This window comes from Calonectris borealis, chromosome 9, assembly GCF_964195595.1.
Source record: "Calonectris borealis chromosome 9, bCalBor7.hap1.2, whole genome shotgun sequence".
Classification (NCBI taxonomy): domain Eukaryota; kingdom Metazoa; phylum Chordata; class Aves; order Procellariiformes; family Procellariidae; genus Calonectris; species Calonectris borealis.
Genome location: NC_134320.1, coordinates 18,927,135 through 18,952,551, shown reverse-complemented (window position 1 = coordinate 18,952,551; position 25,417 = coordinate 18,927,135). Strand labels below are relative to the sequence as shown.

The 25,417-nt window shown below is 67.7% G+C and overlaps 2 protein-coding genes across 2 annotated transcripts; one reads left to right on the top strand and one right to left on the bottom strand.

The window, feature by feature from the left end:
• Window positions 1-266: 266 nt before the first annotated feature.
• On the bottom strand, window positions 267-7,433 carry PRSS56 (serine protease 56). Its single transcript, XM_075157645.1, has 17 exons — window positions 7,283-7,433; window positions 6,278-6,439; window positions 5,478-5,675; window positions 4,882-4,935; window positions 4,349-4,538; window positions 4,137-4,245; window positions 3,897-4,056; window positions 3,598-3,740; window positions 3,290-3,449; window positions 2,989-3,177; window positions 2,720-2,881; window positions 2,510-2,573; window positions 2,090-2,252; window positions 1,538-1,692; window positions 1,325-1,416; window positions 924-1,030; window positions 267-795 (listed from the first exon to the last, which is right to left on the bottom strand). The coding sequence occupies exons 1-17, from the start codon at window positions 7,431-7,433 to the stop codon at window positions 622-624; spliced, it is 2,433 nt and encodes an 810-aa protein (XP_075013746.1). The 3' UTR covers window positions 267-621.
• A 2,704-nt stretch (window positions 7,434-10,137) lies between these two features.
• On the top strand, window positions 10,138-20,850 carry SLC12A9 (solute carrier family 12 member 9). Its single transcript, XM_075157201.1, has 13 exons — window positions 10,138-10,381; window positions 12,771-12,905; window positions 13,078-13,215; window positions 13,443-13,742; window positions 13,965-14,072; window positions 14,185-14,296; window positions 14,385-14,542; window positions 14,793-14,875; window positions 15,211-15,335; window positions 16,666-16,858; window positions 17,030-17,204; window positions 18,075-18,221; window positions 18,593-20,850. The coding sequence occupies exons 1-13, from the start codon at window positions 10,192-10,194 to the stop codon at window positions 19,444-19,446; spliced, it is 2,718 nt and encodes a 905-aa protein (XP_075013302.1). The 5' UTR covers window positions 10,138-10,191; the 3' UTR covers window positions 19,447-20,850.
• Window positions 20,851-25,417: the final 4,567 nt, after the last annotated feature.

Genomic DNA, 25,417 nt, shown 5'->3' with positions numbered 1-25,417 from the left:
CCGGCAGGAGGTTTCCTGTGGGTCCCCGGCGGGGTGGCACCAGGGGTGGGCACCGGCGCTGCGGTGGGCAGGAGGGGTGCCCGACCCTTCAGGCTAAGCATAGCACCAATGCCAGGGGCAGGAACCGAGGCTGGGGGCATCGCTTTAGGGAACAGGGGAATGGAAGGGGGATACAATGGGATGTCTTATTCCCCATGGAAAGTCCCCCCGCCAGCACCCGCCTCACTGGCACCGTGTGGCACAGCACTCGCTTCACGCTCACCAGCTACTGGAAAATAGAGCCCTTCTTTATTGAAAAATAAACCTTTCTCTGTACAAATAAATAACAGCCCGAGTGCCTCTAGGGAAAATGGGGTGGGGGTGAGCTTGCCAAGGTGGGGGTCCCAGGGAAGAGGAGGGCTGTGATCCCCGGCTGAGATGCTCCAGGTGCTGCCTGGCACCCCATTGCCCTGGGGAGGTTGGGCAATGCTGGTGGGAAGAGGGAAACTGAGGCACAATGGGGGACAAAAGGGTGGAAAAGCCTGAGCTGGGGAGGGAGCTGTGTTTGAAGGACATGAGAGACCCCTGCCCCAGCACCTCATCCCCATGCTGGCATGGTGCCCCAGGGCACCGCAGGCACCGTTAGGTTTTCAGTGCCTCAAGCGCCAGAGCGACGAGGCCAGGCATGCTGCGGGCCAGCGAGTCGGTCTCCAGCCCCACGAGGCCAGTGAAGGCCGTGGGGCGGCCCCCCACCGTGGCCCGCACCTGCGCCCGGTACAGCCCCTTGGCATTTTTGGAGCCCAAGTCCACCAGGATCTGTGGGGAGATGACAACACTGTGAGTCCCAGGTGAGCTGGGGGGAACGGCGGGACGGTGATGGTCTGGGGGTGGCACCGCCTGGCTGCCGGGGCAGGGGGCTCGGAGCAGCTGGATGGGGCACTCACCTGCTGGAAGGTCATGGCCAGGTCCGGTTCGGGCACCCGTAGCACCCAGGCGTACAGCTCCCGCACCGCACCCACCCGCACCACTGACTCGTTGAGGCCGGGGCAGGCTGCAACCCCAGGGATGGGCAGGAGAGAGAGGGAGAGGGGACATCAGGGGTGTGCGGACGGGTGGGATGTCACGGGGGCACCATGCTGCTGCCCACCCCGGGGAGGAGCACCCATGTTCTGGGGATGCTGGGGGAGCAGGGGCAGAAGGTCCCTGTGGAGGGGGGTATGGCCGAGGGCTGTCCCACCGACATGGGACAACTAGCCCTGGGACCAGGGTGCGAAGCCAAGGCTTGCCACCGTCCCCATGGTGGCATGTGGCATCCTGCAGTGGCTGGGGGCTGCGGGGCACTTACCTCTGCCTGTGCCTGCCTCCCCCTCCTCCTCCTCCTCCTCTACCCGCGGCAGCTCTGTGGGCACCAGCTCACGTTTCTCCCTCGGCACGGACTCTGCCACTGAGAGAGGTGTGAAAACCCTGGTGGGGACGTGGCCGGTGGGCACTGCCTAGGCACGGAGCCGCCAGCGGATGGATACCCCACTGCCCCGTCGGCCCCAGCCCCCCCAGCTCCCGGGGCTCACAGCTTGGCACGGGCGTCCCCGCCAGCTCTCTGGGTGCCCATCGCAGCTCCGTGGCTTCAAGAGGGGTGCTGAGGTCCAGCTCTGCCCGCAGCTGGGCGAGGAAGGCTCGTCCCTGTCCCACCAGCTCCTCCACCACCTCTTCGCCCTGCTGAAGGGAAGGGGGGACAGGGTGGATGGTGGGGCACCCGTGGGCATGGCCAGGTGCAGAGTGGCAGAGCACAGGGCATGGCTGGACTGGTGTTGAACAGGGCATTGAGGACACACAATGTCTTTATGGTTGCGTTGGGTCAGATCCTAAGCTACAGGGTCAGACCCATGGCTGGCTCTGCACTAGTTGGACTGGGAGCACTGGTTTCAGCCGGGGAGGGTGAGATGCCCCTCTGTGATGGCAGAGTGGGAGATGCCACCTCCGTGGCTGCACAGGGGACGATGGGCCCAAGAGATGTCAGGAGAGGAGATGGGGGAACTGCTGGGCTTTGGTCCCTGGTGGCACTGTCACCAGAGGGGCAGGGGCCTCCCCCAGCCCATCCCTCCCCAAATACCTGCAAGAAGATCCACGTCTCCCCGGGGAGCTGCCCCCCGTCCGGGGTGGGCGCCGGCGGGCTGCCCCCTGCCATGGCCCTCAGCGCCTCCACCCAGTCCTGCAGCTGGGGTCCCACGGCCCCAAAGAGCCCTGCGAAGGGGGGCGGCCACCCAGCCCCCCGCCTGCAAGCACAGCAGGGCGAGCTCAGGCAGGCGCCCGGTGGCACCTGTCCCCTGGGCAGTGCCACCCCCCGCCCTGCACACCCCTAGTGGGACCCGGCTGGCCCTGGGCACCCCGGGGGCCTGTGCCCACCTCTGTGTGGGTGTGCCCTGATTGCAGGAAGAGCAGAACCCCAAAAAGCCATGTCAGCACCCATGGGCATCTTGCCCACCTCCCCAAACCCTTTAGCCCCCTTGTCTCACGGCCCACCATGCCTCACCTGGTGGGGGGTCTCCGGGGTCCCTCCGCCGTGGGGCTGGGCTGGCCCCCTGCCACAGCCGGGCCTGCGGCGACAAGAAGGGGACAGGAGGGACAAGGGGTAGGGGAGCCCCATGGGGGTGCCAGGGCAGGCTGCTGGTGCCCCACCACTGGCATGGGGGGGCTGGTGGGACCCCAAGCGGGCACGGCGTGGCCCAGCCCGGGAGGGTACCTGGGGCATCCCTGCGGACGCGGCGGGGGAAGAAGTGCCCGTAGATCTTGCCCAGGAGCTGGGGCAGGGCGCGGGTGAGGAAGGAGAAGTCGAACTGGTTTCGGATGAAGTCCCCAGCCTGGCGCAGGAGATCCACCAAGGTCTGGGCGTAGGAGTGCAGCTCTGCGGGTGCAGTGGGAGAGCCATGGCCCCAGCATCACGCCAGCCCCACGCTGCCAGGAACGGGGTCCCACCCCTCACCCTCACCCCAGCATGACCCCCCGACTCACCGCATCGTCTCGTCCTGGCGCGACAGGTCTCCTCAGACAGGCGGGTGCAGGCGGCTCGGCCCTGGGGGGCCTGGCAGGACCCAGCATAGAAGGCGCAGAGGCGGGCGCGCTCGGGCGGCTGCTGCTCGGGGGGCAGCTGGGCCAGTGCCAGCAGGTCGAAGCAGCTCGGTTCCCGGCTGCCGGGGGCGGCTGCGAGGGCACCAGGGCTGCCATGAGGTGCTGACCCCACCCCCGCGGGGCAATGTATCCCCACAGCACCCTGGGCATCTCCGTCCCCCCCGACAGGTCCGGCGGCACTCACGGTCCATCTGGAGGCTGAGCCAGTCTGCGAAGGCAGCGACGCGGGTGTAGACGCCCGGTTTACCCCGCTCGCCGCAGCCGTCGCCCCACGAGGTAATACCGTAGAGGACGAAGCGGTGCGAGGAGGGGTCCTGGCATGCCAGCGGGCCCCCTGAGTCACCCTGTGGGGGGGGATGCCCGTGCATCGGTCTGGGCCGGGACCCCAACTGTGCTGCTGGGCTGTGCCAGGCTGTGGCGCATGCCCAGCACCGTGTGCCATGAAGGGTTTTTGAGCTGGGGGGCTGGCAGCCCCCCAGTTCTGGGCATTACCTGGCAGGAGTCGATGCCCCCGGACAAGTACCCAGCACAGAACATGGCGCTGGTGAGCATGTCCCTGCCCAGGGCACCCCGGCACGTCTCCTGGCTGAGCAGGGGCACTCGCGCCTCCATCACCACATCAGCCGCTGGCCCCTCTGCCAGGCAAGGCACCCGTTATGGGGTCCCCGAGCCTGGACACCCCCCTCTCTTTTGCACCTCCCTGCCCTGACTCGGTGCATTGGCACTGGGCACCAGAGAGGGCACTGAGGGGGATGCCCCAGAGACCCCACGGGTGTCGGGGTGGCACCTACCTTCGTAGAGGGAGCCCCAGCCTGCGATATAGCAGGCGGTGCCGGGGCTGGGCTCCGCGGCGCCGCTGGGCAGGCACACGGGGCTGACGGTGGGCGATGGGGCCAGCGGCACTGCCAGCTCCAGCAGCGCCAGGTCCCCGTGAAATGTCTTGGGGTTAAACTGGAAGGAGATGGGGGGGTGTCACTGGGGGGCCCTAGGGCAGGCACAGGGAGGTCAAAGGGGTGCCCACCTCCACTGACCTTGGGGTGAGGCAGGATGCGCCGGACGGGCACTGCCCGCTCGCCTGCGTCCGGCTTGCCCAGCTCATGGTCGCCCACCACCACCGTCCACGCCAGCTCGTTCCGGTTCCTGGCGGGGTGAGGGGCAGTGAGTTACAGGGGTGACAGGGGTGTCACCCCATGCCCCCCTCTGCAGGGACATCATCCCTATGTTGCCGTGCCCCCCGCCATACCCGGCAAAGCAGTGGGCTGCGGTGAGGACCCAGGAGTGCCCCACCAGCACCCCTCCGCACATCATTTCCCCGTGGAGCCGCACCGACACCAGCCAGGGCCAGGCCCCCCGCGGGGCCGCGCTGCCACCCATGATCCGTCCTCGCAGGGCCGTGGCGTTAGCTTGGGGGCCCCCGCGGTGCCCACAGCTCCCTGGGAGACAAAGCAGGGGGAGAGGGGGGTCCTGCAGCCCCGCTGCCAGGACGCCCCATTTCCCAGGTGGGCACGGGGTGGCTGGGCACAGCAGTGCTGGGATGGCCGTGGCCAGCGGAGGGGGTGGCGGGCAGCCCCCGAGGGGGTCAGGCCGCGCCGGGCATGCTGTCAAGCCTCATTGTGCTCACGGAGGCGAGCGGGCGGTGGGCCGGGGGCACCCCGCGGCCCGGCAGCTGCCGACGCTAACCTCTGCCCCCCGGCCCAGCAGGCAACCGGGGGGCCAGGGGCGCCCGCCGGCGTGGTGGGGGGGTGGCGTGGGCACAGCGGGACCGCCCCCGCTCACCTGGCACAGCCGCCTCTGCTGGTGCGTCAGGGCCCGGGGCTGCGGCTGCCATCCCTGTGGGAAAGGCTGTCATGGCATGTGGGGGGACACCCCCTGATGTCACCACTACATCTCTGTTGTCCCCAATTCCCCCTGGTTCCTTTCAGTGCCCCCCAGACTCCCATCATCCCAAACAAGCACCCCTGTACCACTCCAGGAGTGCTTGTCATGCCCAGTGACTTGGTGTCCCCAATCTCTCCGTCACCCCCCCTTGCCCCGTTGCCCCACACTCCCCTCTCCCACCCCAGATTCTCCATCACCCTTCAACACCCCGTGTCCCCCAATCCACTCATTGCTCCCAGTGCCTCCATCGCCCAAATCTCCACCTCTCACCTCAGATCCCTCCAACCCCCGCAATCTCCCGTCCCACCAGGGATCCCCCATCACCCTACCGTACCCCCACCTCCCCGGTCTGCCCGCACCCCAGCACCGCCTGTCACCCCCAATGCCCCATATCCCCTCCAGGCAATCCCAGGTGATCCCTAGGGTGCCCCATTTGTTATTGTAGGGTCTCCCTTCTCTGGGAGGAGCCAGGGACGATGCGGGTGCCCACTCACGGCACTCCTGGAGGCGGTGGCGGCAGAGCCGGGCGCTGAGCGGGGTGCAGGTGTGCTGGGCCCCCTCGGGTGGGCACAGGCGCTGGTAGGGGGCACAAGCCTGGCTCAGTGCCCAGTTGCGCTGGGGCAGCTCGGGCAGCGCCTGGGCATCCAGCAGGGCCTGGCAGCTGGGGGGCATGGCGGGGGGTACGGCTGGCGCTGCAAGGACAGCAGGGCTATGGGCATCCCCATGTCCTCCCTGCCTCCTGCCCAACTCCGCCTGGGCCACCCTGGGCTCCGCTTTGGGGTGGGTGGGAAGGGGGCATGATGGGGCTGCAGTGTTGGCATGTTTTGGTAGGGTCTCCTGAGTGCTGGGATATGTTTTGGGGGGGATCTCTGGGAAGGAGACGAGGGATCGGGCAATGTTTTGGGCAGGGCTCCAGGTGATGTTTGGGTAGGATCTAGAGAGGATGGGGAACTGCTTGGGTAGGGTGTGTGGGTGGTGTTCTGGTAGGATCTCTAGCAGTTAGGGATATGTTTTGGGAGTTTGGGTGCTGTTTTGGTAAAGCCTACAGGGGAAGGGGTACTGTTTGGGTAGGGTCTTGGGGTGTCATTTTGATAGGGTTTCTAGGGGATGGGGTGGTGCTTTGGGTAGGGACCCTAGGGTCTCCAGGTATGGGTCCGTGTTGGGGTAGGGTCTCCTGGGCATGGGGTGGTATTTGGATAGGGACCCTGGGCAGTGTTTGGGTGGGGACGCTGGGCTCTGTTTGGGTAGCGTCTCCTGGGGATGGGGCCATGGGGGCCAGGGGGCTGTGACTCACGTGGGCAGTGGCGGGTGAGGTTGGCGCAGGGGGGGAAGAGGCAGGAGGCACAGAGCCCGCAGGCACCCCGCTGCCGCTGCTGCTCGGCCAGCGCCCGCTCCAGCGCCAGCAGTGCGCTCCTCAGCGCCGCCTCCAGCACCAGCGTCCCCCGGCTCGACAGCGCTGCCAGGCACATGCAGGGCACTCAGATCCCCGGTGCCCCCACCACTGCCCCCCACCGTGGCCGTGGGGTGTCCCCAGCCCGCCTGGTGCCCATGCCCCGAGATCTCCATGGTGGGAGCCAGGCTGGGCATGACCTGTCACCCATTGGCATTGCCTAGTGTGACAGGCACGACTGTCACCTCCCTGGTGGGGTTGGCACATGGGCACATGGTGTGGGAAGGGTGTTTGCCCGGGCCTATGTGTGCCTGCTGCATGTGGAGACCCTGTGAACACACATGTGCAAAGGTGGGCACAGAGCAGGGTGTGAGCCTGGGCAGGTGTGCCCCCGTGTGCCCATGCGTGTCCGTGTGCATGCACCTCTGTGCACACCTGTGCCCACGCCCTGGGTGCTTACTTGTGTGTGCCAGGGTCTGTGTGCCCATGTCTGCATGTCCCTGCGTGTGCCCATGTGTGTGCAGTCCTGTGCGTGCCCTGTATGTGCATCCCCACCTGTGCCCGTACCTGTGCCCACCTGTACCCACCCACAGCCGCCCTCCTGCTGGCCATGCCCTGGCAGAGGGTCCCCCAGGGCTGGCACAGGTACCTGGGGCAGGAGGGAGAGCTGGTGGCCATGGGGCATGAACCACACCGCTCCCTGCAACCCCGATGTCCCCAGGTGCCACGGGCAGCATTTGCCACCCAGTCCAGGCAGCATGGGCATGGGGGGCTTTGCCAGGGACCTGGGCATCCTGCTTGTGCTTCCCCACCTTCCTGAGAGTGAACCCTGGAGTCTCGGCTCCTACAGCCGCCCCGTCCGCAGCCAAACCCTCCCGCAAAGATGCCCCGTCCCCGTGCCCCACTGACCTTGCAGGACGCCGGCTGGCATGGGGTACAGCCCCTGGCCTAGGGGGGCCCCTCCTGCCAGCTGCAGCAGCGGCAGCAGCGGCAGCAGCACGGAGTGGACCAGGCGGACCCCGAGGAGAGTGCCCGGTGTCCTCTTCCCTCCTCGCTCCATCCCTGGGCGGGCAAAGGGGGGCAGGAGGGGGGAGCCCCCGAAATGCCCGAGGCGGGCGAGGAGGGATGGATATATACGGTGCCCCCCGGGCGGTGGGAGGAGAGAGGGGCCGGGGGAGCACAAACAGGCGAGTTCATTAATGTCGCGCCAAGATGCCAGCTCGGGGCGGGGGGCGCGGGGGGGGCGCAGCCGGGGCCTCAATGCCGCCTTTGTTCGACGGGGCCTCCGGGCGGGCAGCATCAGACGGGCGCTGCGCTCCGGCGCTGCCCGCGGCCCTTGATCATTTTCACGCCAAGCCCCGGCCGCGCCACCCGCCCTCCTGCGGGCCCCGGGCGGGGGGCGCGGGGGGGGGCGGCAGCCGGGCGGGTGGGAACGCACCAGCGGCTGCGGGGCGCGGGGGGCCCGGGCCAGGCGTGGGAGACCCGCCGAGGGCTTCAAAGGCGGGCAGCGGGCCGGGAGCGGCCGGGCGGACATCGCGGGTGGGGGGAGAGGCGGGGGACGACCCATGGGGCGGGGGGGTCCCTCTGTGCTCAGCCCAACCCTGGCTGAAGGGGCCGCCCCGGGCAGGGGCACTGCACCCCCGTGCTGAGGACCGGCTGCCCCCGGGGACCCCCCCACGGTGCCCCCCCAGCACCTCGTGTTCACGCAAAGGCCGTTCCTCGCCTGGGGTGCGGGGGGGGAGGACGCGCCCCGGGGGGACGCCGGGGCGGGCAGGTGGGCCCGAGGCACCGGCTGCCTCTCGCTTGTCGGCAGCGGCAGGCAGCAGACGGGTAGCGTGCCCGGGTCGGGGGGGCAGCTTTGGCCCCAGGGATAGGGGGGGGCCACACTCATCTGCCCAGCTGGAGGGGGACCCCCAGTGTCTACAGTTCGGCTTGCCATTGGCCCTACACTTTTGGGGTGCCCACACCGCCTTCCTGCCCCCATTGCCACCCTCCTGTGCCCACGGGCCCGGCCTCAGCTCCTTTGGTGGGTCAGGGTGCGGCCGCGTCCCCATCACCTCTTTGGGGTGCGGGGGGTGCCCATGCCCCCATCTCTGTCCCTGTTAGGGGTGCCCGGGTCCACACCTCTGTCCCTGCTAGGGGCAGGAGGCGCCCGTGTCCCCATGCCCATTAGAGGTCAGGGGGTGCCCGTGTCCCCATATCCATTGGGGGACAGAGGGTGCCCATGCCCTCGTCTCTCTCCTCCTTAGCGGGTGCCTACGCCCCCCTCTCTGTCCCCATTAGGTACAGGAGGTGCCCGTGTCCCCATCCCCATTTAGGGGCCGGAGGGGTGCCCCTGCCACCACCCCCTCCCCATTAGGGGCAGGGGCGCCTCCGTGCCCGCAGCCCCGGCCGTGCCGGGCTCCCCCCCGGCCCCCCCCGGCCCTGATGGTGCCAGCGGGGCGCGGACAATGCCGCTTCAGTGGCACATCAAAGGCGCGGCGCTGCCCGCGGCTGGCACGGCGACAGGCCCGCCGCAGATGAAAGCCCCGGCCCCGCCGGGCTCCCACCTCGGCTGCGGGGACACCGCAGGGGCACGCTGCGCCTCCGCCCCACGGGGGACGGCGGGGACGCGGGGGGGGCAGCGCCATTCCACCGCGGGGAGCGGTCCCGCGCTCCGCCCCGGTGTCCCCGCATGGATCCCCCCACTCGTGTCACGGGCTTGCGTCGTGGGGGTCAACCGCTCGGTGCACCGCGGGTGCCCAAGGCCGGCGTGGGGTTCGCCCCCGGCCCCACCGTGCCCCCCCCTCCCGGCCCCGGTGCCGGTGCCAACCCCATTAACCTAATTGGCGAGGCGCTCGGCCGCCCCGGGCGGCGGCGGCAGTGGGACCCCGGGGCCCGGGCAGATCCCAGCCCCGGCGGCGGGGAGGGAGGGAGGGACGGCGCCCCCGAGGGCCCCGATTGTCCGGTAATTGGCGCGGGCAGCCGAGCCCGGCCGGCACCGGCGAGGGGGGGGGGCGCGGGGAGCGGGCACCGGGGTGGGGGGCAGTACCGGGGTCCCTGGGGACAGCCTGTATCGGGGTCGGTATCGGGGTGCTGGCCACGGGGTGACTCCGGCCGTTGGGGGGTCGGGAGCAGGGGGCGTGTGGCGATGCAGGGGCGCGGGGGCCGGTTTTGGGGTGCCGGGAGGAGTGGGGTAAATCTGGGGATGGGGGGTCAGTGCCGGGTACCGGGAGGGGGGAGACCCCGGGAAGGCCGGGGGTTGGGGGGATTCGGGGTGTGGGGTGGCACTGGGGCTGGGGGGTCGCTATGGGGGTGTTGGGGTGGGACACGCCTGGGGATGGGGGGGGCGGTGCGGGGGCCCACTATGGGGGTACATTTGGAACCGGGGGCCGTGATAAGGGTGGGGTACGGGCGGGGGGCTGTGGGCGGGGTCAACAAAGGGGCGGGACTAGCCGGCAAGTTGGGGCGGGGCCTATATAGTTGGGCGGGACCGGGGGCGGGGCGTACCCCAGGGGTTGGGCGTGGTCTATCCGGCAGGTTGAGGCGTGGCCTACCGGCGGGGAGGGTCCGGAGGCGTGGCCTATCCGGCGGGGCGTGGGCGTGTCAGATGTGAGGGGCGGGGCTGTGGGCGGGGCGCGGCGGGTCGGGCCCGGGTCGGCGGGCGGGGCCGGCGGGGGCCGGGGCGGGGGCCGGGGCGGGGGCCGGGGCGGGGGCCGGGGCGGGGGCCGGGGCGGGGGCCGGGGCGGGGGCCGGGGCGGGGGCCGGGGCCGGGGCGGGGGCCGGGGCCGGGACCGGGCGCGTTTCGGGGCCGGCGGGGGCCGGGGCCGTGCCGGGCCATGGCGAGCTCGGAGCGGAGCGCGCTGCTCACGTACCGCCTGTGCGGCGGCTCGGGCGAGGAGGAGCGGGGCCGGGAACGCGCCCGCGGCCGGGCCGCCGCCGCCGCCCCCCGCAAGCTGCCCACCTTCCTGGGCGTCGTGGTGCCCACGCTGCTCTCCATGTTCAGCGTCGTCCTCTTCCTGCGCCTCGGTGAGTGCCGCTGTCCCCCCGGGCGCTCCCGCCCCCTGCTCCCGGCCGCCTGCCGGGGCCCTCCGAAAATCACCATCCCTGCCCGGCACCCCCAGGCCGGGCCCCGTGTCATCCCGGGGCCCTGTGTCCTCCCGAGGCTCCCTGCGTCCGGAGTGCCCGGAGTCCGGAGCCCCCGTGCTCACTCCGAGCCCCCCAGTCTGCAGCCCCAGTGTCCTCCCTTTGCCCTCCCAGTGCTCCCCCCCAGCCTCCCACTCCGACGTCCCAGTGCTCCCCCCGTCTGGGTCCCCAGTGTCCTCCCAGTGCCCTCTCCCAAGCCTCCCTCTCTGGAGTACCAGTGCTCCCCTCCAGTGCTCACCCCAGTGCCCCAGTCTGGGGCCCCAGTGCCTTCTTCCGAGCCTCCCAGTCTGGAGTTCCAGTGCCCTCTCAGTGCCCCCTCAGATCACTCCCCGGGCTGGGGTCCCAGTGCTGTGTGTCCCCTCCTGACCCCTCTAGCCTGGGCCCCCAGGGCTCCTGCTGTACCCGCAGGACAGGAACCCAGTTAGGGACCTCAGTGCCCCCAGTAAGGGACCCCCGTCTGAAGCCCTAGTGTCCCTGGGGCAGGACCCCAGTGCCTTCCCTAAGCGGGATCCCAGTGCCCTTGTGTCCTCCCATCCCCCAGTGCTGGGACCCCACTGCTCCCCAGGCATCCCCCAGCGCTGGGCTCCAGCACCCCCAGTACAGCACCCCAGTTCTCTCCCGGTTCCCACATGGTGTCCCCAGGGCAGGACCCTGATGTCCCCCATCAGGCACCCAGCTGCCCCCCCGGCTCTGTGCTGTTCAGAGGGCACAGATTGGGTCCCGGTCTGCTCCCAGTTTGGGTTATAAGTCTGTTACTGTGCGAACTAGAGGGGCAGGCTGGGCATGGACTGGGAGAGGTGGCAGCTCTTTGGGGGACCCCGGGGGAGGGAGATGCCCCAGCCTGGCCTGGGGCAGGCAGAGGCCCAGGGCAGGCAATGTCTGCCCTGGTCCGGGAACAGGGAAGGCTTTTCCTCTTTCACTTTCCGCCCACGGAAAGCCCAGGGCGGGAGTTGGCTGTGTGCCCGGGGGGCCCGGTAGGCCCTGGGAGGGCCTTGAGCCCCTTCCCCTGCCTGGGGGATCCCCTGAGCTGTGGGCACAGCTCTCCCCTGCCATCACTCACCCCCTTCCCACCCCCCTGTTTGGGGTCCTCGCACAGGCTCTGACCCCCCAACCCCTACCCCACAGTGGGCACTGGGGTCCCCCCGCCTGCCCCTGCCCCCCGCCCAGGGGTGCGTTATCCCGGGGGGCAGCGGGGCTGGAAGGGAAGTGCGGGGCCGAGGGGGAGGGGAACTGCCGGGAAGAGGAACTGTCCCATCGTGGGGGGGCCGTGCCTCCCCCCGGCAACCCTCCTGCTTCCCCCACGCCTCAAACACTCCCCAGATCTCCAGGGTGAGCAGCCCCTCCTGCTTACCCCCACACTGCTTTCGGGACGCCCCTTTATTTTCCCCACCTCTCCCGCCCCTGCTTTTGGCACTTGGGCACTCTCCGGCCTTCCAGGGATCGCAGGGGGTGCCCCCAAACCCAGCCTGTCTCCCCAAGGGCTTCTTGCGATGCCCGTGCCCCGGCTGTGCCCCGGCACCCCCCTCGCTGCCCGCAGGCATGGCTGCGGCCTGGCTTGCGGCTGAGATAGGGCATCTCCCTGCAGCCAAGGGCAGCCCCTTCCTGCCCGCGGCGCTGCCGGCTGGGCTCGCCTCCCGTCACCCCGGGCAGGGCCGCGGGGGGCTCTGGGTGCCCTGTCCCCGGGGCGGGGGGGGTCGGGGAGCCGTGCCCCGGCTGGCGGGGACGCCCTGGGGCTGCTTTTGCTTCCTGCTTTGCAGCGGGGAAGCGGGGCTGCAACGCGAACTGCAACTGCTCCGCGGGGAGCCCATCAGCTCCTGGTGCCCGAGCTGGCATGCAGGGCACCCCCTGCCCGCTGAGGGTGGCAGCAGGGCACGGGGTCCTGGCACCCCCCCCACACAGTGCCCCGTGGCCAGGCACGCAGCAGAGTTTGCTTTTTGGGTGTGCCTCTCTGAGCTGCCCATGCCCAGGGTGCGCCCGGGCCTGATCGTGGCACGGCAGGAGGATGGAGATGCCCTGAGGTGGGGGGCACCGGCTGGGCTGGCCCCGGATGCTGCTTCGGGTGGGAGATGGCAGCACCCCGGGGTGGGGACATCCCTAGCCTCGCAGGGAAGGGGGTGGCATGTCTGGGGGGAGCTGTGGGCGGGAGGACGGGAGCAGCCCCTGTGCCTTGGTGAGGATGAGGTCTGGGGGTTGGCTGCGCCCAGGGACCCTTTCTGGGGGGTGGTCTGTGCCCACCTAACAGGCACACCGGCCTCTCCCCTGTCCTTGGCAGGGTTCGTGGTGGGCCATGCCGGGTTGTACCAAGCGCTGGCCATGTTCGCGGTGGCATACTTCATCATCAGCATGACGGTGCTGTCCGTGTGTGCCATTGCCACCAACGGGGCGCTGGATGCCGGAGGAGCCTACTGTATCCTTTGCTGTGGGTGCTGCCGGGGCAGGGCATGTGGACCAAAATTGGGTGACCACCCAGCGGCCTTGGGGTGACACGTTGGGGCTGTGACCCCCCTGGCCTGGGAGGGAGGGGTGGGGGCACCCAATGGTGGTTTGGGCTGCTGGCATCTTCCTTTGACTTGAGCAAGATATGATCAGCCGTGCCCTGGGCCCGGAGTTCGGGGGCAGCATCGGGATCATGTTTTTCCTGGCCAACGTGTGTGGCAGTGCCCTCTATGTGCTGGGGCTGGTGGAGGCGGTGGTGGACAGCTTTGGGATCCCACCTGGTGAGTACCCCCCTGTGTAGTGGCAGGGGACAGCGGGTATCCCTTACCCGTGTAGCCCTAGCACCCTGCCAGGCGTGCCAAGCACCATGCCCAGCATAGCTGGCACAGCTCACCCAGCCCTCTGGCCAGTGAGTTGGTGCCCGTCATGCCTGGCACAACACCGGTGGCTCTCAGCTCCCAGTGATGCCCCCTCTGAGCCCCGCTGATCCTGACTTGTTTCTGCCCAGGGCAAAAAGCGGGCACAGGTGTCCACGTCCTGCCCCAGAGCTACTGGTACGAGCTGCTCTATGGCACGGTGCTGCTGGCCCTCTGCCTCCTCGTGTGCCTCGTGGGCGCCTCCATCTATGCCAAGGCCACCTTCCTCATCTTCCTCATTGTCGTGGGTGTCCTGGGCACCATCCTCGTCAGCTTCTTCGCCACACGGCCCATTGGGGTGCCCATCCGCCTGCCCCACTTCAACGGCTCCGAGACTGAGAACGGCTCCTTCACCGGCTTCTCACTCGCCACCCTGCGAGACAACCTGGGCGGTGAGGAGTGGCTCTGCCCACTGTGGCACCTGTGCCCCGGGGAGGGGTGACACTGGCACCTCCAGATGGGCAGGGGCTCACCGGAGGGTGAGGGGAGCTTGTGGACGCAAAACAAGTGCCGTGGGGTGGTTTCTCCCATGGTTTGTGTATGGGGACAGGCTATATGGTGGGGCTATGCCACCCCGGAGAGCCTGTCACAGCCTGTGCCCGTGTGTCCTGCAGGTGGGTATGGGGTGGACTACACCACCGGGCAGATGATGAGCTTCAGCTCCGTCTTTGCGGTGATGTTCAACGGCTGCACTGGCATCATGGCAGGTTCCAACATGTCAGGTACGGGCAGGGCGTGCTGGGCTGGGTGGCACCGGGAACAGGAGCTGAGGCTGGAGGAGAGGAGGGGGGTGCTGTGCCTGTGGGCACTAATGCTGCCTGCTCCTGCCCACAGGGGACCTGAAACGCCCGAGCTACTCCATCCCTCGGGGCACCATCTCTGCCGTGCTCTTCACCTACCTCGTCTACAACCTGCTGGCTTTCCTCATGTGTGCCACCTGCAACAGGTACAGCCACCCGTCCCCTCGCTGGGGCCATCATGCCAGGGTGTGCCCAAGCCAAGGCGGGTGCCAGCATGTGCGTGTCCCTCTCCAGGACCCTCCTGCAGAAAGACTACGGCTTCCTGCGTGACATCAGTATCTTCCCGCCCCTGGTCACGGTGGGCATCTACGCTGCCACCCTCTCTGCGGCCATGAGCAACCTCATCGGGGCATCCCGCATCCTCTACGCCTTGGCCCGGGATGATCTCTTCGGTGAGTGCCCGGAGCGCCCCGGTACTTGCCAGACCCTACCCTACCAGGGACCAGCCCTGGCACCAGGGAACCCTCTTGCTGGTGTGGGGGGATGTTCTATGGGTTGGCGTGTGCCCACTTGAATCACCTGTATGCCCTGGCGTTTGCCCGCGCTTCAGCCCTCAGGGTGGGGACAGGACTCCTGCCTGGTGGCCTAGCCTGTTGGTGCCCACCCGGGTGCCCCAGCCCAACCTCCCTGCTCTGCCCGCAGGCCGGGCGCTGACGCTGGCCAAGAAGACATCTGCGAGTGGGAACCCCGTGATGGCGGTGATCCTCTCCTGGCTGGTGGTACAGGTCAGTTTGCCGGCGATGCTCCTTTCCCAGCCCCACCGGGTGAAGGTGGTTGGCGCCTGGGCTGGGTGTCATGGAGCCTGGCACATCCCACTGCCCCTGGGTATCCCCCGCCCCAGGTGTCCTGCTGCGGCTGTGCCCTTCTCTCCCTGAGCCCATAAATGAAGGATAAAACACAGCAAGGGGCAGGGATTCGTGCCCGCGTGGCACTGCCCATACCCTTTCCCGGCACGCTGCTGTGGCATGCCCCAGGCTCGGCAGGGCTGGCTCGGGCACATGCCAAGAGTGCCATCCCCGGGGGTGCGTTCACCCTGTGCCGCGTCCCGTGCTCTCTGCAGCTGGTGCTCTTCTCCGGGAAGCTCAACACCATCGCGGGGGTCGTGACCACCTTCTTCCTCCTGGTTTACGCCACCGTCAACCTGGCCTGCCTGGCACTGGAGTGGGCATCGGCCCCCAACTTCAGGTACCCGCTGGCACAGGGGAGGGAGACTGCTTAGATGCTGGGCAGGCACCCGTCCGTCCATCCGTCTGTCTGCGGTTCCCCTGCCATCCCTGTGCCCGCTGCCCCTCTTGGGGCAGAGACACTGAGTACCCCTCTCCTGGGCATTAAGGGGGGCAAAGATACCCCCATCCCTTGGGAGGGAGAAGGGGCCAGGTCCCGGTGTGGCACTGGCTTGGCACAGTCCCCACGCCCTGGCACCGCTTTGCCGAGTGGGTACAGATAAATCTGGTGCAACCGGGTACCACCCGCCCCCTCCCCTTAGGCTTTCCGGAGGTAATTTATAGCCTGTGCCCGCCCGGCATCCCCCAGGCAGCTTGCCAAGCAGTGATGGAGCCCACTTTCCATTAGCGCTAATTAAACTAACGGGGAAGGGGGAGGGAGGGGGATCCTGGGTGGGGGGAGGAGAAGATCTTCCAGGAAGGAGGAGTGTGCGTGGCAGGCAGCCCCAGCCTGGGGTGGGGGGCGAGGGGTACCCTGGCATGGGGCTGGCCTGGCAGGGCTGCCCAAATCTAGGGGGGCACGGCAGAGTGGCTGAGGGGGAGCTTCATCTCCCTCCTGGGCGATGCCTGCCGCCCTCGGTGCGGGGTGCTGTGCCTCTGAAGCGGGGAGGGAGAGTCCCCCAGGTGGGACAGAGACGGTGCTGGAGCAGGGCTGGGTGGCACTGCCCGGGGGTCTCCCAGAGCACCCCATTCCTAAGGGCGAGCTGGTGTATGTGTCAGGCTGGGGCTTGGCCCCCGCCAGCTGCTCCCTTGGCTGGGCACGGATGGGGCAGGATCGGTCCCTGGGGGAGGGGGAGGCTGCTGGGGTGGATGGCAATGGTCCCCTCGCCCACCCCGCATCTGGTGCTCCCCCCCTCCCCACACTGAGGTCTCCATCAAGCACAGCGGAAAAGGATTTTAATTACCTTTCAGGAAAAACAACAATTAGAGAAAATAATAGCTTCTTGCCTCCCCGCCTCCGCCTCCCTGCGCCAGGCTGAGCGGGCGCTGCCACGCGCTGCCTGACTCTACCTGGCCCCCCGGCCATGCCAGGGCAGTGCCAGCCCCATAACCATCATTACCCCTGTTTGCCAGGGGCTGGCAGCAAGGGGCTGCCCGCTGCTCTGGGAGGTACCATCTCCCCTCTGTGCCCTCTCCTGCAGGCATCTGGGATGCCCAGCATGCCCTGGGCTGGCGCAGTGGGGTTCGCTGGGTGGCTGGTTGGCACCTTGGCACAGCCCCCCTTGCTGTGCCCGCCTTGCAGCTGGCACAGGGACCACACGGTAGCGGGTGTCTCCTTCTCCCTGCTCCAGGCCCACCTTCCGGTACTTCACCTGGCACACGTGCCTGCTGGGCATCGCAGGCTGCTGCATCATGATGTTCCTCATCAGCCCTGTGTCGGCCTCGGCGAGCCTGGGCTTCCTCCTCCTCCTCCTCCTTGCTCTCCACTACCTCTCACCCAGCAGCACCTGGGGCTACATCAGCCAGGCCCTCATCTTCCACCAGGTGAGCCCTGTCCTCCTCTGCTGTCCCCTCATGGGGTGGAGAGCCGGTGTCCCCAAGGTGGTGTACCCATGGCAGCTCCATCCCGGGCAGCGTGTCCTCGGGGCTGGCATCCCCATGGGTGGTTCATTGAAGAAAGGAGGGTTCCTCACCTGCTGCCCTCCCTCCTTGCAGGTGCGGAAGTACCTGCTGATGCTGGACGTGCGGAAGGATCACGTCAAGTTCTGGCGGCCGCAGATGCTGCTGATGGTGCAGAACCCACGGGGCAGCGCCCGCCTCATCGACTTCGTCAACGACCTCAAGAAGAGTGGCCTCTATGTCCTGGGCCATGTCGAGCTGCAGGACTTGGGTGAGGGTCTGCCCTGTCCCCGGCACTGGTGGCCTCTGCCCCTTGCTGCGGTGCTGGGGGGCTCCCAGAGTCCATGGGGTGCCAGCACTGCCCAGCTCCTGGCTGGGTAGGGTGGGCATAGCAGGGCAATGTCAGTGTTTTGGGTACGTGTGGCGCCTTGGGCTTGGCACGGTATGGGGGACGTAGGTGGCTTGTGTGTGTCCCACACCTCCTGTGCACATGTGTGCTTGCACATGCGTCCTGCATGCTTGCACATGTGTGTGCTCAAGTATTCATCCCTACATGTGCCCATGGGGCTCCTGCACGTGTCGGCGCTGGTGTGCACGCGTGGCATGTGCCACCCAGGCTCCTCTGGGCCCCCGTGCAGCACAGTCCTGTTGCACGGGTCAATGCCCACGCACACCCAGCGCCCGTGTGGGCGCACACTCGGCACAGCCTTGCGCACGTGTCTGCCTGTGTCCATCCTCACCTCGTGCCTGCCGCTGGGCGTCCACGTGCTTCAGGCGCGTTTGCACCCCGGCGTGCGTTGGTTTGCACGCGCCTGCTCCCTGGTGCACGCCGTGGCTGTCCCCATCCCCGCCGTGGCTGTCCCCCTCCCCGCCCCAGCGGATGCATGGGCTCTGCTCCCCCCCCGCCGTTGCCACGGTGACTAATGGCCTGAAATTGGGGAGGGGGGATGGGGCTGCCTGGGTATTTTTTATATATTTATGTATAATTTCATATCTCTGACTGGAAGCACCTGCTCCCACCCTCCCTGTCTCGTGGGTGCTGGGGTGGGCACAGGGCTTGGCAGGGGGGTGCTGCGGGGACACCAGGGTGAGCCCCCCAGATGGGATCCCTAACCCCCCGATGTTCTCGCTCCCCACGCAGACACGCTGCCCTCGGACCCGCTGCAGCCCCAGCAGGACTCGTGGCTGAGCTTGGTGGACAAGCTGAACGTCAAGGCCTTTGTCAGCCTCACCCTCGCGCCCTCGGTGCGGCACGGCGTCCGGCAGCTGCTCTTCACCTCCGGCCTCGGTGAGTGGCGCCCAGGCTGGGCACGGGTGAGGGTCCACCCCACTGCCCCTGTGGGGCAAGAAGTGCCAAGGGGTTTGGAGGCACCTGGGTGGGCAATGCCAAAGCCAAGTTGGGGCTTGGAGGCATCTGTGTCGGCAATGTTGAGGGGCTTGAAGACACCTGGATGGGCAATGCCACGGGGGTTGGAAGCACCCGGTGGGGGCAGCGCCAAAGTCAAGTTGGGTGTTGGAGGCATCTGGGTGCATGCTGCTGAGGGGTCTGGAATCACCAGGGTGAGCAATGCCAAAGCCAAGCTGGGGCTTGGGGGCACCTGCAGTGCTGGTGGGGCCCTCCACCTCTGCTCAGCCAGGCCGGTGCGGTCTCTCTGGCAGGTGGGATGCGCCCCAACACCCTGGTGCTGGGCTTCTACGACGACACGGCGCCGCAGGACGGTCTGGCCCAGCACCCCGCCTTCACCAGCGCCCGCGAGGAGGTCCCCCTGGGCTTCCCCCCGCTGCGGGCGCCCACCGACCCCAAGCTGCTGTCGGCCCGCGAGTACGTGGGCATCGTGGCTGACGCTCTGAAGATGCTTCGCAATGTCCTGCTGGCCCGGCAGTTGGAGAGCCTGGACAAGGCCTGGGAGCTGCGGCGGGCCGCCAGCCCCCCGCCCACCATCCACGTCTGGCCCGTCAACCTGCTGCGGCCCGACAGCGCCCGCTACGCCGACACCTGCAGCCTCTTCCTGCTGCAGATGGCCTGCGTCCTCAACATGGCGCGGGCCTGGCGCCGGGCCCGCCTGCGCCTCTTCCTCTGCGTGGAGGCGGGCGCCATGCCCCACGCCCAGGAGGAGAAGCTGCGCCAGCTCCTCAAGGACTTGCGCATCCAGGCCCAGATCCAGCTGGTGCCCTGGGACGCCGTCACCCGCCTGCACTGGCAAACCCCCCGGGGACCCCCAGGGGGGCCAGCGCCTGCCGGGGCAGTGGAGGAGGAGGAGGAGGAGGAGGAAGGGGCCGTGAACTTCCCGGCCAACGCCGCCCAAGTGTCGGATGAGTACGTCTGTGCCGCCAACAAACTCGTCCTGGAGCAGAGCCCCGCGCCAGCCGTGCGCTTCCTCTACCTGCCGCGGCCGCCGGCCGACACCAGCCTCTACCCGCTCTACCTGCACCAGCTGGAGCTGCTCACCCGCGGGCTGGGCCCCACCGTGCTGGTGCACGGGGTGAGTGCCGTCACCAGCACCCAGCTCTAGGTCACTCCCCCGGCTCCCCCTGCTCCCTCCGCCCTCCTTCGCCCAGTGCCTTTAGCAGCCCGAGCCCGGGGATGTCCCCAGCCCCGGTGTCCCCCCCGCCGGCAGGCAGGGAGGGGTTGGGGGCCGGGTGCAGGGTGTTGGGTTGTTTTTTTGGGGGGTGTCTCCTGCAGAGGCTTAAAGCTGCCCTGGCAGGATCCGGGCACAGCCCTGGCTCCGGCTGGGCAGCGCGGTGCATTCACGGTGCCTTTTCTTTGGGGTGGCAGTGGTGGATAGTGGGGTCTCGGGGGGGGTTGAGCACTGGGTGCCCCAGTTGGCTGCTGGGAGCCCCTTGGTTGCACCCTGCACCCCCCTTCCCTGTGCTTCCCCCTCTCCCGCAGCCCCCAGCCTCTCCTCCACCAGCTCCTCTGGGCACCCAGCCAGCAGCGGGGATTGATTAAAGGCAGCCTCGACCTTGGTGCCCCGGCTCCCCGCCATCCTCCCTGCCTTTCATTAGGAAAAATTAAATGGGAAGGGGTGGGGGAGGGGAGCCCGGACGCCTGGGTTCCCTGCGTGAGGCTGGGTGTGTGGGGGGAGCAGCCGGGTGCTGGCTTTAATGGCTGTGGGGTATGGCACCCCAGATCTTGCTCAGCACACCCGGTGCTGCTGGGTGGGGGGCACCCAGATGCTTTAATCTGCAGGGGTCCCCCCCATGGGGTCTGAGCCCCTGGTCCTGCCAGGGAGGGGGAAAATGATACGGGGGCGGGGGTGGCCTCGCCCGGACACCTGGGTCCCCTGGCTTTGCTCTGGGACCTGTCTCATGGGGCATCGCCACCTCCCCATAATGACCTGCAGGGGGGAGCTGGCATTGCCCCCGGCCCCCGCTTATTGATTAGAGGAGGGCAGGAAATTGCCTGGGTGCTGGGTGATAAATCCATCAGGTGCCTGGCAGGCGGGCAGTGTGCCCGGGCACTGCCTGATAGATCGCTTCCTATTAGCCCCAGCACGGGGGGGGCTGCTCCAGGCCAGGCCGGGCTCTAGTAGGGGGCACAAGTGTGGCACTGCTGCCTGCGCCCGCTCTCACCAAGCCTGGCACTGCCAGCTGGCAGCTCTGCTCGGCTGGTGGGCTGGAAAAACCCAGGCGCCTGGGTGCTGCTGCGGGGAAAACCTGGGGGGAGGCCTTGCTCCCCACGTTTTGCAGTGGGTTGTGCCCAAATTTGTGCCCAAATCACCACCCCAGCAGGTGCAGGGGGCTGGGGCTGGCTTTGCTCCCTGTCACGGGAGGTGGGCGCCCCGGGGTGGGCACCACGTGGCCCGCGGGGTTTATTTACAAACAGGCGGGAGCTGGCACAGGGCAGCTGGGCACCAGCGGGACCCGGCGGCCTATAATGTTAATTATCACCACGTAATTAAAAGCCCATAAAAAGACTCACACTTCATTAAATTAAAGCTTCCCCACACCGTGCTGACGGGCTCCAGCAGAGTTAACCTTGGCCGTGCCAGGCACCAGCTCCACTGCAGCTGGGGACGCGTGGCTGGGGGTGTACGGGACCCGAGGCTGGGGGCGTACAGCCCTCCACAGCGTTGTAGGGGAGGTGCAGCATTGCACACGCATGGGCACCCCCCAACACCATTCATCACCCCTGGGCCACGTGTGCCTGGGCACCCACGGGGAGCACACCCGGCTGCACGCACAGTGTTGCACACACAGGGGTGCTGTCCCAGTCGGAGATGCCCACACGGCATCGCCCAGACGTGTGTGCCCGTGCCACCCCTGCAGACATGCCGTCACACGCACCGGGACACGGGCAGGGGGCTGACACGGGCGCACACGTGCACACCCAGATGTGCACACGCAGTGTGCACAGCCGCTGCAAAGGCAGCATCGCACACCGGCACAGCAGCTCCGGCGCAACAGCAGCTCCGGCGCAACAGCAGCTCCGGCGCACAACGCCCACGCGGCGCACACCTACACAAACAGCATTTCTTTCTCCCTCCTAACATACAGACAGGCAGACAAACTGACACACACCCTGCGTCTTCTCCAGGCTCCCACCCATCGCTGCTGGTGCCTCGAGGGGTGATGGGCTGTGGGGAGAGCACCCATCTGTGCCTGCCCCCTCTGTGCCTCAGTTTCCCCAAGGGCTGGGCTGTGCTGGGGGGGGAGGGGGGTGCATGGGGGACCCCCAAACCCTCCTGGCGGCTGGGTGCCATGGGTTATGGGTGCTGTGCCGAAGTCTGGGGGAATACAAAGTGGGGGGCCCCCCCCGCACACAAGGAGGGGCACATATGCAGGGGGAGGAGGGGGTGTATGCGTTAAGGGGGGATATGCACTAGGAGTGTGTGTGCACACACAGAAGGGGGGGTGCAGTGCTGGAGGGTGTATAGGTGCACAAGGGGGTGTGTGCACGTGCACAAGGGGTGTCTATATGCGCACATGTATTGGGGTGTGTGTATATATATATATACCCACCCCTAGGCATGATGCGCTGATGTGCACGCAGGGCTCAAGGGGTGGGGGAGCCAGGGGAGTGCACACACCTGTGAGCTCAGGGCGTGCAAACTGGCACAAGCATGTGCCCAGCATCCTGGGCACTGCCAGCGAGTGGGGCCGCGGGCAGGGGCCAGCCGGGGGGCTGCGGGGGGCAGGCACCGGTGGGTGCCTGTGCCCCAGCCCCGCGGGGGTGGGCAGCCAACGGGGCCTCGGCTATTTCTTGGAAATTTCGCAGCATTCATTTCAGTGCAAATAAAAGCTGTCATTGCCGGAGAAATGATACTGATCGGGGTCTGAAAAGACAGCAAATTACCCGCCTGAAAATGCACCGCTGGAAAAAAATGCATATTAAACACACAAAAAGGCACTTTGCCATCAGCCGCGCTTCCCCCGCCGCTCCAGAATAACCACACTTTACATAATTCTCCCTCTCCACCTCCGAATTAATTTCGCAGACAGAGGCAGAGGCAACCCTCTGACAATAGCGGAGGGGAGACGCGATGGCGGCGGGGGGGAGCGGGGCCGGGGGCTGCTGGGGAGGCGGCTGGCTCCGGGCTAGGGGCGCGGCGGGTAACAAGGTGCTTAGGGTTGTGGGGGGACCGAGGGGTTTGGGGGGACTGAGGGGTTTGGGAGGGTTGGGTCCAGGGGTGAGGGTTGTGGATGCTGGGTGGATGCGCCCAGCTGTGGGGTGGAGTGCTCCTGTCCTTCCCTTGGGTGCTGGGGATGGGGTCCCTTGGGGTGGGTTTTGTGGGGTGATGCCCACCCCAGCAGGCACGTCTTGGGCCAAATGTTTCCTGTGGGGGACAAACCCTTGCCCCCTATGACCGGAGCCTGGCATGTGCCCACCCTGGAGGCAGGCAGGCCCTGGTGGGGTGCACATACCCAGCATGGTGGGGACCCCAGTGCACCCCCCTGCTCCACTCTCCCCCTGCAGTGCCAGGCATGTGGGTGCACCCAAAGGGCACTGCGAGGCCGTGCTGCCCACCTAGGTTGACATCCCCAAACTAGAATCCCTTTAAGAAACCCCCTGGGAACCTGCCCCCCTGGGCATGAGGGCACCGTGCCCAGCACCCCAGCACTGCCGAGGGGGAGCAGCGGGTGCAGTGGGGTTCCAGCGGTGATGACGGGGGAGTTTGGCTGGCTGGGTGCTCGGCACTGAGGGGCTGGCGGAGGGGAGGGTGGGCGGCAGTGGTTGGCACTGTGCTGCTTTGCATTTTCAATGACAGACCCATGCCGAGTGCTCGGGAGAGTGGAAAAATCTTATTTGTCACCTGCTGGTGGTACGCGGAGGCTCCCGCGCCGCGGCTAATCTTGGGGAAAATGAGGATGCCGGCGGGGTGGCCCACGGGACAGGCAGGGTGGAGCAGGGCTGGCGAGGCGGGTGCTGTCCCAGTCCCTGCTCAGGGTCGGAGCTGTGGGCTGCAGGACGGGCAGGACCCTGGGGTCACACTGGCCTGGTCATATCTGGGTGTATTGGCATCAGGGCACAGATCCTAGCTGCTGGGGTTGTGTGAGCTGGGCAGTGCTTGTGGGCATCCAGGAGCAAGTGCGCTGTGCCCCCAGCCCGGTCTGCAAAGGCACAACCTCTTTTCCTTCCATCCCAGCTTCAGGAGCAGCCACTTGCCTTGCAGCGCCAGCTCCGCAGGTTGGCACTGCCCGCGCATCCCCTCGGGGCACTCGGCGGAGATTTTGCGGGGAAGACAGTGCTTGGAAGCAGGTGCAGGCATTGCCTGAACCCCGTATCTACACCCAGGTGCCCATCCCGTCCTGCCATACCCCGGCTTCTTGAGTTGCCAACTCCCACGGGACGCCGCAGCGCTCTGCAGCCGGCTCAGATTTATCCATTATTTTATATCCACACGCCTTTAATTTTTACAGCCCTGTTGGAGCAATACCCAGGGCTGTTAATAACGCCAGCCCCCTGCCTCCTGTGTGCATCCATCATGCTCCCACCAAGGTGCCAAGCAGGTCTTGGGGCTGGGAAAGTGCAGGCATGAGGAGGCTGGTGTGGTGGCACCTGGCCCTGTGCCCCCAGCTGCCAGTGAGCCCCGCCAGTGAGTGGCAGGGCCAAGCACCCTGTGCCTACCCATGAAGCAGCCTGGGTCTGGGTGCCCTTGCAGCCCACTGGGGTTGGTGGTGCCCAGCTGGTCAGGGTGCCCAAGCCGGGGGCGTCTCTCTGGCGGGATTCACGGAGCCCCTCTGCTCTGGCGTGTGCCCCAGGAAAGCCTTGCTGCGACGCCCGAGTGTGCGTGTGAGTGTGCCTAAACGTGCCAGGGTACGTGTGCCTGTAACGGGAGCTGGACGGCCGTGCGTGTTTGAGTGTGTGTGGCAGGGGGCACAACATGTGTGTCTGTACTGGTGCGTGTCAGTGTGCATGGGTGTACGTGTGACGTACATGTGTGCCACTACCTGTGCGTGTGCTGTTGCATGTCTCAGTGCTGCAGTAGGCACCTTGCATGGGCCGTGCCCAGCACCCCGGCACCCCAGCACAGGAGAGCGTAGCCTCAGCTACCCCAGGCAGTGAGGGCTGTGCCCAGGGCCGGCCCACGGTGCCCACTGAACAAGACAGCATGTCCCATGCCAGCTGAGTCACCCGTCCCATGCCAAGCAGGGTCCCTATGCTGCGTGTGGCACAGCACCCAGTATGGGCTGCCTGGGGTTCCCACCCCAGCACCCAGGAAGACCCAGGGCCCCCTCCGAGCACCCAGGGCTGTGCAGGCGAGGGTGGCAGGATGCCCCTGAGCATGGCAGGCAGGACGGCCACGCAGGGCCGGGGTACGTGGCCACTGTGGGGGGCCGCTGCAGGCGGTAGGAATTGCTGGGCTATAAATCTCCTTGCTGGGCCCCCCCGTGGCAGAGCGGCTCACGATATTTATGTTGGGGATTTATCTGCAATGCAGTTTAATATTCCCGGACCTTCCCGTGTGTGCGTGTGTGTGTGAGTGCATGGCCCCCTCCCCATGCCACCCCGTGCCACCCCCGTGCCCACTCTCTCACTCAGAGCCTCCCAGGCTCCGTCTCCTGCCCACCCACCGCCCTTCCCCCTTGAACACACCCAGGGTGCCCGGGCACGGCGGGGGCTGCCGAGCCGCCGGGGTGCTCCTGGCACAGGCCGCCGGCCGTGCGCACCCGTGCCCCTCTTGAGTCCTGGGCTGCCGGGGGGGGGGGGCGGGGAGGGGGGGTGGCAGCAGGGTCCCCGAACGGGGGGTGCCAGGCAGAGTGGCACTGTCAGCCCTGTGCCAGCCCCCCGCAGTGGGGGGCGCGGGGACCTCCCTGCCCTGCCTCCCCGCCGGTGGGGATGAGGTAAGGCTGGCGGGTGGCACAGGGCTGCTTCATTTGCATAATAATCTCGTTAATGGAGCCTGGCCTGCGGGAGAGCCGGGCTGGAGACGCCACCCCCTCCCCGCCCCGCTGCCTCCCTCCGGCCCCGCCGCTCCGCCAGCCGCGGCGCGGGGCGCGGAGCGGAGCGCGGGGCGCGCAGCTGGACGGGCAGCGCCGGGC